Source organism: Aphanomyces astaci (assembly GCF_000520075.1).
Source record: "Aphanomyces astaci strain APO3 unplaced genomic scaffold supercont1.1, whole genome shotgun sequence".
Classification (NCBI taxonomy): Eukaryota; Oomycota; class Saprolegniomycetes; order Saprolegniales; family Verrucalvaceae; genus Aphanomyces; species Aphanomyces astaci.
The window spans coordinates 252,105-268,329 of record NW_009798264.1 but is presented as its reverse complement, the minus strand read 5'-3'; the positions used below and the strand labels follow the sequence as shown (position 1 = coordinate 268,329).

Sequence of the window (16,225 nt, the reverse complement as noted above, 5' to 3'; positions counted from 1 at the left end):
AGCTTAGTACTGGGTTTGGGGAGTTCTATTTCCCGGATAATATATCCGGATAAAGATTTCAATTTGTGGTTTGAAGGACAGTGGCACCGCGAGGAGGGGCTCATTTTGGTTTGGAAGTCATGACTGGCCCCGCTACTGCCGCTGTGCCGCACCCCACGACTGTGGGCAACACGTTTGTCAAGCAATACTACAGCTTGCTCACGGGCTCCCCTGAAAAGCTCCATCGCTTTTACAAGGAAGAGAGTACGTTCAGCCATGGCCTTGGGTCGCATCCGGAAGAGTCTGTGTCTGGTCAAACGGCCATCAACAGCACGATTCTCAAGAAGCACTACAGCGGCGCCGTGGTGCATCTCGACCATGGTTCCATCGACTGTCAAGGGAGCCAACAGGGGGGAGTCGTAGTGTTGGTCACGGGTGTGATCACGCTGCAACGCAGTGCACCGTCGCACTTTGTGCAATCGTTCTTCCTTGCCGTCCAGGAAAACGGGTACTTTGTCTTGAACGACGTATTGCGTATCCTTAGCATTCCGTCGGCAAAGCAGCAGCAATCGCCTACGTCTCCTACCAAGAAGGCGGCGCCGGCGCCGTCGCCATCCAAGGCCACGCAGACACAGGTCAAGGAAGCTGTCAAGTCGCCCAAGCATCAACCCGCGCCTGCTGCCGCTGTCGCGTCCCCTCCTTTGCCTGCATCCAAGGCCCCTCACGTCGACACCGCCATCCCCGCGCATGTCCTGTCTCCCAAGCACGCCCCTGCTTCGCCCACGAAGAAGCCATCCACCCCTAAACCGTCGACTCCCAAGCCCACCGCCGCCTCCGCGACGGCTTCCCCCGTCGTCGCCGTCGTCCGCGATGAAGCCAAGACGTCGCGCCCCACTTCGCCCAAGAAGGAGTAAGTTGTTGCCTCGTTACCATCACATGGGAGTGACTTGTCGTTATAGACATTCGCCCAAAAACAACAAGCCCAAGCCAACGGCCAAACCCGTCAAGCTCGACGACGAAGGTGAGCAAGCCGTGACCCCCGCCGACTCTGGCGCGCCCAAGAGCTGGGCCTCTCTCTTCGCGAGCAAGAAAGTGTCGGCGGTCGCGGCCGTGGCGTCGACAAAAGTGGAATCGCCCCGCAAGAAGCAGCAGACTGCAGGAGCGACCCCTTCGTGGGACGACGAACCCGCCGCCACTGCCGGCGCGGTGCCCCCGCCTCCTGCGCCGGCCGCGTCCTCCTCGGGCAAGCCCGCTCGACCAGTGTACTTTAGCCTGTTTATCAAACAAGTGCCGGCTACAACCACGGCCAACGACCTGAAGGACTTGTTCGGCTCGTACGGCAAGATCGGGTCCGTCAACGTGCTCGAAGGCAAGGGCCATGCATTTGTGGACTTTTACGACGAAGAAAGCGTCAAGAACGTGCTGGCGGCGTTGGCCGACGGCGTCCAGTTCTCCGTCCACGACCAAGTGCTTCATGTGGCCGAGCGCATCGCCAAGGACAAGGCGTCGTTCACCAGTGGTGGCCGCGGAGGCGGACGGGGCCGAGGGAACAGCACCGACTACCCTGCCGGCGGACGTGGCGGCGGCGGGCGAGGTGGACCCTTCAACCCTCGACCCAAAGACGCGGCTGGTCGACCCAACGGCACCGCCCCCGTGGGTGGGCGCGACAACAAATCCGGAGGCCGAGGCGGCCGTGGCGGTCGCGGATACACCCCCGCCGCCAATTAAGGAAGTAGATCAGACGAATAGGGACATACCATGGGTCTTGTTAAGACGCTGTAACCATAAGCTAACGTGAAAAGTTGCCCAGCTAGCTAGCTAGCTACATTGCGAGAATCGTGCACGATCGGAGGCACCCAACAGCGCCATTGATTATGCGGAGATAGCTTGCATCATACGTATACGAAGCGTTTAGTTCATGCAGGGATGGACACGTGCCTTTGTGCCTGCCTGCATCTCGTTCTCCATGTAATGTTGTTTCCTTTGGCGACCATGGATCCACCGCCGCGGCGGCCGCAAGATGATGCATTCTTAACGAATTTATAATATTACACAGGTCCGATTGAACATACAAACTACAAGGTAACTTTGGTTAAATGAAAAAAATATGAACATTTTCAACTAACTTGAGTCTGGTATAGGATACAACGATCAAGTGAATTTTGTCGAGTTCCCAGCGCCACGCTTCGCGAAATTCCGAAATGGACGGCCCCAACCTGAGCTCGACAGCGCAGCGGGCCCAAGCACACTTCGCGTAATGTTCATGTGTCATGGATGCATGCGTGTGTATAGGAAGAGCGAGGGAGACGCTTCTTTTCCATGGACATGCACCCGAGACAGGAATGGGGTCTGAGCAACCTGTGCTGCTTTTAGGGCTGGCAAATACCTCGACGTTGTGGAACTGTTGACGCAGCTGAGCTCGTGGGAAGATCGAGGCAGGTCGTCTCATGACGACAAGAAAGGAAAGGACAAGAACAGTAGCGGCGGCAACGGCGGGCCGATGAAGACACGGGTGCAGCACAACCTAGCGCTGTCGCAACTGTTGGCGGGGAAGACCAAATTCAGCGACTTTGAAAGCGCCGTGCTGCATTTGCTGTCGGAGATGCAGGTGTCGGTGTCCCAGATGCAGCAGCAATCGTCCGACCAGTCGAGTGTGTTGGGGATGAAGACGCGCAAGGACAACAAGTACTGGGAAGACGACCAGCTCCTCGAGTTCGACGGACAGGCCAACCGACCCCACGGCAGCTCCATCTTCAGCGGCGTCAACTTGTCGTTCCAGACGCTGGCCATGGAGCGCGACGCGTCGCTCCTGCGCTACAACTTGGCGGTGGTGTACTTTCGTCAGAAAAAGTACGCAGCGGCCGCCTCCCTCTTGGACGTGTTGTTGCGCGCGATCGAGCCCATGGACGAAAACGTGGCGATGCACATTTGCTTCCTCTACCTGGACGTGATCTTGCACAGCAGTCGAAGCAGTTCCGTCACGGAAGCGGCGGCGCCGTCGTCGGCGCTGCGCCAAAAGGCCGACGCGCTGGTATCGTATCTGGAGAGCCCGCACATGTTCAACGGCCTCGTGCCGCTGCCCGTATCTGACAAGAAACCCACCAAGGCGTCCGTGGCGGCGGCGACGGCACACGACGCGCACGTGGTCGAGTTCAAGTTCCGCCTGCATCTGTACAAGTCCAAGCTTGCGTTGTTGCATGACAATCTGAAGGGCGCTAAGAAGGACGTGAAGACTGCCATGGAGATCTTCCAGCGCGACATCAAACCGGTCAAGGGCGACGGCGTGGCGGGGGTGTTGGCGCCGATTGTCGGCGGCATCGGGTCCATCTACGTCCCGCCGAGCACCGCCTTCCAGAACTCGTCGGCGTTGTTCTTGAAGGCGCAACTGGAGTACCTTCGCCGGAATTTTAAAAAATGCATCAAGCTGGTCGCGTCGTGCAAACAACAAGCGGTCGACGAGGTACATACCATGCTCATGTTCTTCTATATATATATGGGTTTTGCTTTGCTTGATTGGTGTATTCTTCTTCGGCAATATGTAACAGGGTCTAGATATATTGCCATTTTGGCTAAAATATGGACTTGTCAAGAATTGATTTGGTGTCAGATTTTAAAAGTTTACTCCATGTATGGTATACATATTTAAAAGAATGTACTTTTTGGTGGGGCCAAACTATAATGATCGATGATTGGTTCAAATGTCCAAATAAGTGTCATTTGATTGGCTAGTCCATTATACATTTGCCTTTTTCCTTTGACTGTACTGGGAATGCCAAATTGGATGGATAAGAAGGAATGTGAATGTTTGTATCGATAGGACGTCCAATACCATTCTTTGATTGTTTGAATATTGTGCAACAAAGCGAGAAAACAAGTATGATTGGCTCGAAAGAATGCAGGTTGCCACATGATTGGCTAAACAGATTGAATGTGCACATAATATCTTTCACTTCGTTTGATATGAGGTGTCGCCAGAGGATATTTGGAGTATAAACACACTATATAATATGCTTGTTATGGTAGTCGCTGTTCCTCAACAATTTGGGATGCGTCCATTCGCAGCTGGGGCACCACCAAGCCGCGCAATCGTACTTTGCCAAGGCACTCGAAGCCACGTCATCGTCGTCATCCCGGTCGAAAGCGGCCGCTTCGAAAGCGACCACCGCCGCAGACAACACTGCCCACCCATTGGCAGTACGTAGTTATGGAATCCTTTCTTGTGCTTTTACCCCAACATGTTGGCCATTTGTGTGCGGATTCACCAAATCGATCGATCGATTCGTGACTAGTGTAACCATCGTCGAGTGTCGTCACACTAATTTCAGTCACACACGACCATTCAATGTTTGAATAGGTTCAGTGGATTTGATTGGCTACTTGATTCTTCTATCTGGGCGTTGATTGGTCGTATATCGATTGTATTTGGTTCTCATATACTCCCCCACTCCCATTTCGAATCGACAATCTCTAACACGTGATGTGTAGAGTTCGGCCCAGGCAGAGATCTTGTACAACAATGGCCTGCAGCTGCTCGTGCTCAAAAAGTACGCGCTGGCGTTTCGGTGCTTGCATGCTGCGTCCAAGCTCATGTTCAATCGCCCCAAGCTGTGGCTTCGGCTGGGCGAGTGCTGCACAGCGTCGTATGCGGCCCAGGTACTTAGTAGGAAGAACAAACCACTGGATGGAATATGTTGCGTGATTAATGCTTGTCGATGATCGAGTCCGTCGTTGGAATAGTTATGTCGTTGTACCCCTCGATCGATTCTTTGTACGGACTTTTGTGTGACGGATCGTCCAGTTTCACACTAATTTCAGTCACACCCGACCATTCAATGTTTCATTGGTCGAAGTGGGATGATGTGATTGGCTACTTGATTCTTCGTATCTCGGTTTAGATTGGTCGTATATCGATTGTCTGCGGATTTGGTGATTCTGCTCCTCATACTCGATTGAGAGAGCCCCCCCCACTCCTATTTTACAATACCTACCATACATGGACCTAATATGATTCTGGTGGGGATAGCGGGAAACCCTGCCCTCTGAATACAAGAACAGCCTCGTGAGCTCCGTCGTAGGGCACGGCGCCCACCGCCGCGTGGTGCTGCCGACTCGTCCCCCCACAGAGGACGTGGCGGCGACCTCGGCGGTGGACAACATGGCGTCTCTAACGTCCGACGGTACGGAATGCTAAAACAGACAGGTTGTTGTTGTTGCTCATGATGATGGTAGTGCCGACGTTGAGCCTCCCGTTTGCGGTCAAGTGTTTTCGCAACGCGTTGCTTTTGAGCCAGCAAGTGCTGGAAACCACATCCAAACCGCGAGAGGACACTGCCGAGTTGACGCCCGACAGCAGCGGCGTGTCGCTGGAAGATTCGCTAGAGTTGTTGCGGCAAAAGGCCTTGGTGAACCTCGCGTACGCATACTTGAGCATGAACGCGCCGGAACTGGCCATCCACACGGCCAAGGAGCTGCTCTCGATGCCGACGTGCACCCCTGCCCACCGGTAAGACGTCCATTTTGGTCAAGAAGTCTGATGATGCTGCCTCTGTGGTAGGTTTCTGGTGCGGTCGTATTATGCCGAAGCGCTGTGTCTGCTGTCGCGGTCGGCGGAAGCATCGGTGCATTTGAAACTGAACGACATGTTGAGTTTGGCAGACGCGTATGCGCGGGAAGCCAAGGCGGACACGGCCGCTGTGCACGCGAATTTGCACGTGAACAACGCCACCGTCGCCATCTTGCAGGTACCATTCGTGTGATGTTGTCTCTATGGGAATCGTTTGTCTATATGGGAAAGGATGATTTAACACAAATTGGACAGAAAAACATGCCCCAGGCCGAACAAAGCGTGGCCCAAGCAGTCCGACTGGCGCCGACATCGCGTCACTCGCTCGAGCTGTTGGTGTACATCTTGCTGAGGAAAGGACATTCGAACAAGGCGATGCAGATCCTCAAGGAAGCCCGCGTCGTCACGTAGAGATAATGGCAACATGAGTAGGCGTCAACGAACGGTGTTGCTTGATGGACACACACACCACATGGAGAATGCATGATTCGATCGGGGAGGGGTCCGACCTGAGGTAGTACCGTTCTAGCGTGGCTCTGGGTTAGAGATGAGTTGTCGGCCACACTTGGATGTTCTGTCCCTGCGTCGCTGCTAGTCGTCCGTCCCTGCGTCGCTGCTAGTCGTCCGTCCCTGCGTCGCTGCTAGTCGTCCGTCCCTGCGTCGTCGACTTCTTCGTCCGGTACGGGAATTACGCGCGAAACCCAAGTTTTGTGAAAGATTTGTCCGGATACGGCACGAATTCGAATAAATCCGGATATTGATTCCTGTGATTGGCTGGTGCAATGCATCTTGTCACCAGAATCGCTGTTCCCAAGCGCGCGGACGAGACGACACTGCAGGCAGGCAAGGCCATGACATTAGGAAGCTCGTCATCTCATGGAATGTCCATGGAAGCAGTCGCTTCGGCGCGGGGTTTTGAGCTTCTCACCCGCTGCGTGTATGTTCCTCCGCTCATGCAACCGTCGGTCACGGAAGCTGAACCGTGCTTTTGCAGCTCCACAGACTCGTCGGAAGTTGCATGCCATGACACTGAATGCATTAACTATGCGACTTACGTGGAATGTCCGTTGGATCGGTGTCCGACAGGTCGTGGATGCCGCAACCAACGCTTGCAGCGTCCCGACCTGTTTCCACACCTCGAACCGTTCCAGACTGAGTTCAAGGGATATGGCGTCCGCACGACTGAACGCGTGCGTGCGCTTGATCCTGTCGGCGAGTACGTCGGCGAGATCATTGGCCAGAAGGAACTCCTCCGTCGGACCAACGGACTCGGGCGCATGGAGACCAACTTCTACTACATCCAGATGTCGAACGGCGTGTACATCGACGCGCGTCACCGCGGTGGGTTCACGCGCTTTGTCAACCACAGCTGCAACCCCAACTGCAAAGCCGAAAAGTGGACTGTGGGTGGCGAGACGCGGCTGTTGGTGTTTGCGCTGCGGGAGTTGGCGCCTGGGGACGAAATCACATTCGACTATCAATGGACGCTCCTCGGCCGGCAACGCATCAAGTGCGACATGCCCCCCACTCTCTTTGCGTGTTTCGCTTTTCTCTAACAACGAACCACTCCATGCGTAGATGTTTCTGTGGCGAATCCGTGTGCAAAGGATTCATTGGCGGCGACGTCGAGAAAAACCCGACCGACACTCCCGACGGTGTGTTCCAAGATCCGACAGACGCCGACACCGTCGACGAGTACCTCGTGGGTCGAACGCTGCGGCTGTTCAATCCATCCAGCGGCGACGGCAGCCACTCGTTTTCGATCGTTTTGGTCAAGAGGTACGTACACTAGTCGCGCGATGCGAATCCTTCCATGACGTCTCCATCAGTATTGTAACTCCATCATCCGCTTGTAGCTACGACCCAAATACCCGGGAGCATACCGTCGTGGACGCGCCTCCGTCCATGGACCAAACTTCGACCTCCCCTCCTTCCACCCAACGACGTCGGCGCCGCCCGACCAACCGATTCGACAAAGACGACAGCAGCAGCGACGGCTGCAGTAGCAATAGTAGCAGTGACGACGATACAATCTCTCATCGCGGCGGCGGCAGGGATGAGGTCGATGGAACAACCATGCGACAGGTGTCGCTGTCGACCCTCCAGTGGCAACTCTACATTGATTTGCGCGGGTTGAGTGCCGACGACGTCCAAAAGGCGGTCTTCTCCATTCCCAAGGTAGATGTACACGATACCTTGAAACCTTTTTGGATTCCATCAATGTGTAGCTGAACCGCCCGCCGCGACGGCCACACCTGGCAAACGCAACCCCCTTGTCCGCGCCGGCGTCGCCGCTGTACCTGACTCCGCCGCGTCCATCGACGCCGCTCTCCTCGTCCGCCGCCACACGACCTCCGACGTTCAAGCTGTTGCTCAAAGGACTGTCCCCAGAAGTAAACGCGACGATGCTTCGACGGCTGCTCGGCAGCCACGCCGACACGGTCGTGGCCATCGATCTATTCTTCCTCGACACGTCCAACTTTGGGCACATCGGGTGGGCTCTGCTCGAGCTCTCGGACCCGATCGTGTTTGAAAAGATGCGCTCGCGGTTCGACAACAAACCGTTCGTGGGCAACACCGTCGTGCGGTCGTTTCGGGCTACAGACCAAGGCATCTCGAGCTTTTATCGGGTCAAAGAGACGACGATCCGGCGTAAACATCTCGTGTCCACCACCGACCCAAAGGGTACGTCGTCTCGGCCGTCGTCCGCCACGGGCACGCGTCCCCCTCCCCCCCCTCCCTCTCTTTCCAACTCGTCGCGCCAGCCCCCGCGTCGTCCGGGGGACGGCAGTAGCCCCACCACGAATGACCACACTTCTAATCCGTCAATGTCGATTGCTTCGGAAATGTACTGCATTGGCCGCAAACTCAACTGGGTCGTCGATTCGTCGTCACTTCGTCCTTTGGTGTCGCCGTCGCGCAAAGCCGGCATGTCGGCGTCCGTGGAAGCGATGCTCCAATCCAAATGCACAAAGATCATGCTCAACGTGGTCAAGATGCTCAAATTCAATCGCGAAGACGCGTCCACGGCCATCGTCCTCTTCCACCGGTACGTGAGCGTGCACCCCATGAACGTGTCGACTGTCGAATGGATGGCGGCCACGTGTCTCCACGTCGTGCTCAAGTCGCACTCGCGGTCATTGGACTGGCCCGCGTTCGTCACGGCCGTGTACGCGGCCAAGTACCACGGCGGTGGCTCTTCTTCCGCGGCCCAGCCGTCGGCCGACGAGCTCGAGCGGGTCGAGCACCATGTGCTGTCGATGGAGGCGGCGCTACTGGACGGTCTTCGCTACGACATCAGCTCCACCGATCCGTTTGCAATGTTGGACGCGTGCTTTCGTGGCGGCAACCTCGACGACGACAACCGCGCACACAAGTTTGGCAAGCGGCTCGTGTCCGACTCTCTCACGGCCACGTCGTTGTGGACGCACTTCCCCGTCGAATGCCTCGTCGTGGCGGTGCTGTACATTGCCAGCGCGACCGCCGTCTCGGCCAACCCGAACGCGGACATGCCGCCCCCGCCGCCGTACCTCCCGCGCTTGCCGCGGTCGCATCGGCACACGTTTGACGCCGCCGTGGCGCCGCTGCTGACGCTCTTCGAGGCTACCCGATGCACCGACCTCCCCCGCTCGGTGCTGGAAGAACGCATCCGACACTTTGTCGATACCCAAGACGCCAAGGACATGCCTGCGATCTACTTTGAGCCGTCGAATTGGCCGTCCGCGTACCTGGCGTGGCAGTCGAGTCACCAGGCGGTCCAGCTGACGGCCACTCACATGGAGAACGTGGTCGCGATCCGACGGCGAGCATTTGTGGCCCGCATCAAGGCGGTGGGGGTGCCGTGGCCAGACTTGGCGGGTCGACCGGTGTACCTGCAGCCGTGGCCGTACAAGCAACCGCATCATGCGACAAGGGGCATGCCCGAAGCGTGTCTGCGGGAGCTGTCCACGCTGGTCAACGTCCACGCCCGCGACACGGCGCTGTTTGTGACGCTGATCGGGATTGTATTTCCCACACAACCACAGCGCGTGGACGACCTCCTGGTGTTGCCGTCACCGTCGAAACCCAACAACAATGATAATGCGATCGACATGTTTACAGACTTGTTTCCTGGCGAAACAGCCGACAGAACGATGCCGCCCATATCCACCGCGAAACGACCTGTCGTCAAAGCCTCCACGAAATCCAAATTGCTCCAGGTTTGAATGATCTGGCTTTCAACATATGTGACACTGTCTACGAGATCGGGATCTCGGACGAGGTGGTTTTGTGGCGTGTGATATATTGTGCTTTCGAGTGAAATTACGTGTTGTGGTGTGGTTTCTCGTTGGAATTTGAATCGATTTGATTGGCTACTTCAGATGAGCTCAAAATTATTAGCCAATCAAAACCTTCTAAATGAAATTCAACCAATCAGATCGATTGTGGATCGGTTTGGTCGGCGCGATTCGATTGCACCCCCTCCCCAAATTTGTATCAAATCGACAATATATATATATATATATATACTACTTACGCCTCCTGCATGAAGTAGTATTGATATTTTTTTATATAGATAGTATTTTTTATTATTAATAGTATGCATTAAAGATAGATTACCATGATCAAATTTCTTGTTTAAAATATAGGAAACAAGAATCAAAGCAAAACCAAAATCTATTAAAATATTAATAAGTTCTTGTGTTTCTAATTTTTAATATTTTAATATAATTAAAATCTATGAATAGAATATTTCCTTTTCGAAGAGCATTAGCATAATATTCTATTTGAAAAAGACTTTTTACTTACAATTGTCTAATCATCTAATATGGGTTGGTTTTGCTTTTGGCGTAGGACGACATGCACTACCTCGTGTTTGAACGCCCGCTGCACATGCTGTCGACGCTGTTGGAATCGACGTCCGACGCGTCCATCATGTCGTTTGCCACTCGAAAACGCATCGTGTTCAACCTGTTTCGCAGTGTCGCAGTGTGCCACGAACACAACATTGTCCATCGGTTCATATCCCCGTCCAATAGTACGTCGTCTCATATTGTCGATTTGATATACAAATTTGGGGAGGGGGTGCAATCGACCAAACCGATCCACAATCGAACTGATTGGTTGAATTTCATTGAGAGGGTTTTGATTGGCTAATAATTTTGAGCTTATCTGAGGTAGCCAATCAAATCGATTTAAATTCCAACGAGAAACCACGCCACAACACGAAATTTCACTCGAAAGCACAATATAGCATAGTCTACTTTTGTCGATATGTGTTTTGCAAGTGATCAAGTCGTGCTGGCAGTGTGCACGACTCGTACTCTTCTATCCATCCATATATCTATCCTTGTCCATCCTTATCTATCTTTCCATGTTGCCGTAAAATCGTGTGCTAGAAATGCCATGCACGTTCGTAAGTAGGCATCGCACTCTCACACACTGTGCGTTTTGTCACTAGTGTTTGTTTATGACCACCAAGTGAAACTGGGGGGCTTTTCCTGTGCCCGACACGTCGACATGAAAGGCGCGCGCACAAGCGGGTACGCCTTGTCCGCCAGTGAGGTCCACGAGCACATGTCTGGGTCGGCACTGCACACGACAGCCCCCGAGATTCTCCTCGGCGACAAAGTGTACACCAAGCGAAGCGACGTGTGGAGTCTGGGCGTGGTGGGGCTGCACATCCTCCTGCACGGCGCGCCGCTGATCGTCGGCAAGGACGCGCCCAAGCAGCTCGAGTATCTGTACCGGATCTGCGGGTCCCCGCGGGACGACGTGTGGCCTGACGCGATGCACCTGCCCCAGTTTGTCCGCCCCAAGCACAACTACCACACCCGACTGCGCAAGGTGATTCTTGAGCGCATGCCGGTGTTCCCGGACGCAGCGATCGAGTTGTTTGAAAACTTACTCGCCCTCGACCCCAAGCGCCGGTGGCCCGTGCGACGCGCGCTCACGGCGCCGTGGTTTGCCGACCAACTGCTCGACGAGAATGGTGGGTCCATGGACTTTACGATGATTCCGTCGACGGTCGAGACGATTGGTGCATCGTCAGCTCCCAAACAAGACAAAAGCGCCAAGAAACGAAAACAACGGCACGACGCCCCGCCAACCCGCCCCCACCGCAGTCGCCGCCCTTCTCGCGAACGTCCAAGCAGCTAGTTGGAACGTGGGGCTGCCACGTCACCACCACTTATACGCTGGGTGAAATGAATACAATCCTCAGAGTCGACGAGGAACGAGATTGTATCCTAATCCAGTCTTGGGATGACAGGAGACGACAGTGGTGCATATAACATGAGAATAGTACGACGTGCGAGATGGGAGTTTGATTGATTAGACGACACACATGCCGCGGGTATGGAGGTACTTTTTCTTGGCGGGTAGCGTGCACAGTGTCGCAGACGGGGTGAACTGATGCTCCTCCATGTCGCCCATCGTTTCAACCCACCCGGGCGCTACGAGCGCCGCGACCAGCGCGTAGATGGTCACTACGTGGCACGACTCGACGCGGCCGATGCCGTTGCGAACCGTGTCGCGGTCCACGACGGTCGCAAACCCGACTGTGGCAAGCGTACTACGCAGACAGAGTGGACACTTGAGACATGTGAAATACTTCATTGACATGGTGTCGCATATGTGACGACGCACCTTGGTCGCATGTACATGTCGTGGCCGAGTCGGATGGCGACGCTCGGCTCGAGCGGCAGCGACGTGATGAAGTTGGGCATGTTGGCTTGCCGCAGGAACGAATTGTTGCGGCACCACGTCGTGTCGATTAACAAACTAAAAACCCACACACCCGAAAAGAGTCAAAAGGCAAACTCTATCGGAAGCTACCGCAATATATTATATATATATATATATATATATATATATATATGGCAAGGATTGCATGGTAGGATTTAACATGCACAAAACACACAGATGAAACGAATGCACGACCGAATCAACGACAAGGAAGCATATGACTTTGAGATGATCGATATGCACGTCAACCAGGTTGCATCGATACAAGTAAATACAGTCAGACACACACGACCGAGAGTTGATCCTCCTCAAGGACGACACGTGTCGTAACTACTGGTTGGTTTCGTACGAGTGGTGTTGAAGGGCTCGGTACACCGTCATGACGAGAATCGACGCGGCAAACGAACCGACGACCGGGTAAACGATCTCACCCACGAGGTACGTGAGCACGACCGGCGTGCCCGTGGCCACATACGACCCACTTGGCCACGTCGCGTTGTTGATCCACAGCCCTACCCAACCATGCCATGATCATCATTATTATGATTATTATAGAATCCAACTCGTGATGACGATGCTCTTTGGGTGGTTTCATAGCACGTACCCAAGTACGGGTCGGCGGCGTAGAATTTGTTGGCCGCGGTCTCAAACGCAGAGTTCTTGCAGCAGGCTGCTGTGACGGTGGCAATCGACGTAAACAGGAATAGCGGCGCAGAGTACCCCACGCACCGATTGTGCCATCGACAAGGAATCAAATCCACGATGCTATGGCAAATTGCATCGTTGAGAGCCAGTCCGGTTAATTACCTCATCAACGGTGTCGCACGTACGACACGACGAGAAGCCACCCAAGCGAAAAGCACGTGGCCGTGACGACCGCCGACAGCGCCCACAATTGCATGCCGTTGGACGTAAAGTAGTATATCCGCGCCACGTCCAAATACAGGACGCCCGGCACCGAGTTTAGGATCAGGCACAGTAACAGCGCCTGTAGGTTATATATAAATAAATATAATATATCACATCTTTTTCAGCAGGAAGTAGTGTGTGAGTTGCGTATACCTTGCGTCGTTCGAGGCCGGCCACAAAGTTGTAGGTCATCACGTGCTCGCCCGTAACGAGACCCCGAAAGCCTTTGATTTGCATGATTTATGACGATAGATTGTATCACGATGACTTGATACCTTCCAATGTGACGTAAATGTCGCCCGTGAGCAGGCACAGTGTGAGCAGTGTCAACACGATTTGGATAGCCATGAGTTCGTTTGCGTTGGCCACGCGATGGCCGCAGCGCCAGCCTGGCACGACGGGGAGCTGCGAGTGCTTTCCTAAGATGGCACATGTACATAGCCGTTTGAAGTTGGACCAAACAATGCCATCCCACCTCGACTCCATCCAGACAGATGCAAGTCCACGCGGAGCTTGCTCAACTCTTCAATCTCTGTCACACACATCCCCGTGACTTTGTACCTACATATTATTGTCACCTCCGTCACCATCATCGTTGATATCTCGGATTACCGTGCGCTAAGTGGATACGCGTTTATAATGTAATCTTGTCCAAGATCGTCCTTCTCGATCTTGCCCGTGCCCGTCACAAGGGTGCGCTTGGGGTTACTCATTAGATTTTGGGTCGTGCCGTCGGAATTGGTGCTTGTCGCCACCGTCTGCTGACAAACATGTCAGGTACGTACGTCCTTGCACAAAGATTGGCCTCACCATCGTAACGTCCAGGTCACTGTACAACGTGACGAAGTACAGCCCCTCGACGTGGTTGTCACGAACTGTCGTCTCGAGCACAGCCATCCCGGCCACATCTTGAGGGGTCGACGGGAGGCACTCGGGAAAGTAGTCGTATCTACACACAACAACCAGTCGATCTACAGCTGAAAAGTTCTCAAGATTTCACCTACTACCCAAAACGTACCCTGCAATGAATTGAAGGTTGGCCCAACCTACGGCGGACGTGCCGCCCACCGCACATGTCGTCACGCGCAACACGCCCCCAGCTTCACATTGTCGACGATATAGCGTTATGGTGAAAGGAATAAACAAAGACAATCTCTATGAATACGAAGTACTACCTTCGCGCATTTCTGCCGTCCACTGCTGTGCCAACACAGTGCCGATGGCAGCCCACGCGGCGGCTGGTGCCACCGTGAGCTCGACGCTGCTACATCTACATCACCAAGTGGTATAATGATCGTTTCTTGGTGGAGAATGTTCTCGCGAAGTGTTCGGACACCCCATGAGTTGGACGTACGAGCTGGGAATAAACCCGCTTTTGTTCAAGAGGCAACTTTGACCATACGGAGCCCAGTAGTACTTGGTTGATTGTGCATTCACGGACACCACGAGTCGCTCGAACATGCCCTAAGGCCGTCGACATGGAGCATTGAAATCAAACCTCCTCATGGGACCTGTGCGGAATTGTATACCTGGGACACGAGTACAAGGAGGGTCAAGACAGAGAGCACAACCAAGAGCAAGCTTGCAACGAAGATCAGGACCCCAGGTATGATGTTTGTGACGAGGCGCTTGGTGGTGATGTCGAACCGAGAGACGGGGGGGTGATCCACCGACAGCGCGGCTTCAGATGTGTCACCTCGGATGGGCCGGCCACCGATGGAGCGGCGACTCTCCATCGTTCGGTTTGCCGACGGTGCTGCGCCGGACGGCACGACTTGCCATCCTCCTATGCCCATGCTCGGCATTGAACGAGCCCAAGATGGTGTAATGTGACACCTGACCACTCACGTCAATACGTTCTAAAAATAGATGCGAGCTAAAAGTAGCACGCAGCTCGCGCTTATGATGCATGTGAAATGGCAGGTTCGCACATGGTCCGACCACTAAATTACGAATGTCAACTTTGGCTGGCGATCGTTTCAAGCCACATACTAGTAGTATACAGCACGCTGCTAATACTGTACAGCCCAAGCATGCCAGGCTTCCCCTAGTGGCCAGAATACGGTGTCGTTGGAAGACTAAACCTACAGTTGTGCAGTTCAATCGACGAGTGGTACAATGTAGAGCCGCAACACTTCCACGCTCACATTGCCAGTCATCATCCCATCGCTTAGATCCTGTGGCACATATAGTAGCGCAGTGGCACCGACGAGGTGTCCATCGAGTGACGAGGTCCCCCGTTGCCTTGCCCACGAGAAGGCTCAGGTTCAAATGTCTGCCCTGTATAGATCGCCAAACCCCTCTAGAAGCGCCGCGGATGCGATGATGCCGACCCCCATGCGTGCTCCCCCCCGGCGCTTCCATGACGAACCAGTCCGAGGTTAGGCCAAGTGAACGCCATCCGCCGTGCGGTCCATCGTTCTCAACATCGTTTGCAGAACCCAACTGGGCAAAGTCATCATTTTCGATTCTCTTCCGTCGTCCACTCTGCTTGAAAGTGACCTTGATGCCGAGGACATTTCCCAACCAGATAAACGAGTGAGATTCGACAACGATGACTTAGTGGCATTCTGCTAACGCTAAAGTGGCGACTTTGGACGTTTCATAACCAGAACATTCAACCGACGGGACACATACAGCCGTCATTCGCGCTGGAAAGGTGCTCTCATCACGTTCCGACGCACGACGTACCAGCCACCATCAATTCGTCAACGGCGACGCGTCACGGTATGCTCCTACTGGAGCGCCACGACGCCATTCTATAATGAACCAGTTGGCCGCCGGCTGTGGCGCAAGTAGATCGTCTCGGTGACCTATGGACACACGAGTTGCCCATTGCTGTAACGGGATTGAGCATGTTCAACGTCGTTTCGAGTGCGTTGGATGGTCGTAGTCTCATGCTAACGTTGCGTTGATGGATGCACTTGCTTGCACCCATTCCGTGAGTCAAATGTTCGTGCACACAAGAATTAGGGAATCACAGGTAGAAATCTGGGGGACACACACGTGCATCAAAACACAAGGGAATTGACCTAGCGTTACAGCAGC

The 16,225-nt window shown here is 54.2% G+C and overlaps 4 protein-coding genes across 10 annotated transcripts; 3 read left to right on the top strand and 1 right to left on the bottom strand.

Moving 5' to 3' along the window:
* The first annotated feature begins 87 nt into the window (after positions 1-87).
* H257_00089 (hypothetical protein) lies at positions 88-1,825 on the top strand. The gene is made up of 2 exons (XM_009822615.1): positions 88-889; positions 939-1,825. The coding sequence occupies exons 1-2, from the start codon at positions 120-122 to the stop codon at positions 1,705-1,707; spliced, it is 1,539 nt and encodes a 512-aa protein (XP_009820917.1). The 5' UTR covers positions 88-119; the 3' UTR covers positions 1,708-1,825.
* A 320-nt stretch (positions 1,826-2,145) lies between these two features.
* On the top strand, positions 2,146-5,993 carry H257_00088 (hypothetical protein). Of its 5 annotated transcripts, XM_009822610.1 has the most exons (8): positions 2,146-2,233; positions 2,353-3,439; positions 4,003-4,173; positions 4,465-4,632; positions 5,003-5,156; positions 5,209-5,482; positions 5,534-5,720; positions 5,798-5,993. In XM_009822610.1, the coding sequence occupies exons 1-8, from the start codon at positions 2,181-2,183 to the stop codon at positions 5,951-5,953; spliced, it is 2,250 nt and encodes a 749-aa protein (XP_009820912.1). In that variant the 5' UTR covers positions 2,146-2,180; the 3' UTR covers positions 5,954-5,993. The 5 variants fall into 5 exon arrangements, with proteins under 5 accessions (XP_009820912.1, XP_009820913.1, XP_009820916.1 ...); XM_009822611.1 differs by having other exon boundaries at positions 5,534-5,993; XM_009822614.1 differs by having other exon boundaries at positions 5,209-5,720.
* A 344-nt stretch (positions 5,994-6,337) lies between these two features.
* On the top strand, positions 6,338-11,844 carry H257_00087 (CMGC/CDK protein kinase). The gene is made up of 6 exons (XM_009822609.1): positions 6,338-7,052; positions 7,121-7,321; positions 7,399-7,720; positions 7,771-9,741; positions 10,376-10,559; positions 10,983-11,844. Exons 1-6 carry the CDS (start codon positions 6,394-6,396, stop codon positions 11,678-11,680), a joined length of 4,035 nt encoding a protein of 1,344 aa, XP_009820911.1. The 5' UTR covers positions 6,338-6,393; the 3' UTR covers positions 11,681-11,844.
* On the bottom strand, positions 10,794-14,998 carry H257_00086 (hypothetical protein). Of its 3 annotated transcripts, XM_009822607.1 has the most exons (15): positions 14,707-14,998; positions 14,532-14,641; positions 14,353-14,447; positions 14,196-14,277; positions 13,988-14,126; positions 13,790-13,935; positions 13,653-13,738; positions 13,453-13,596; positions 13,331-13,401; positions 13,099-13,256; positions 12,873-13,033; positions 12,618-12,780; positions 12,170-12,304; positions 11,829-12,095; positions 10,794-11,769 (listed from the first exon to the last, which is right to left on the bottom strand). In XM_009822607.1, exons 1-14 carry the CDS (start codon positions 14,980-14,982, stop codon positions 11,855-11,857), a joined length of 2,007 nt encoding a protein of 668 aa, XP_009820909.1. In that variant the 5' UTR covers positions 14,983-14,998; the 3' UTR covers positions 10,794-11,769; positions 11,829-11,854. The 3 variants fall into 3 exon arrangements, with proteins under 3 accessions (XP_009820909.1, XP_009820910.1, XP_009820908.1); XM_009822608.1 differs by having other exon boundaries at positions 10,794-12,115; XM_009822606.1 differs by having other exon boundaries at positions 10,794-12,095.
* Positions 14,999-16,225: the final 1,227 nt, after the last annotated feature.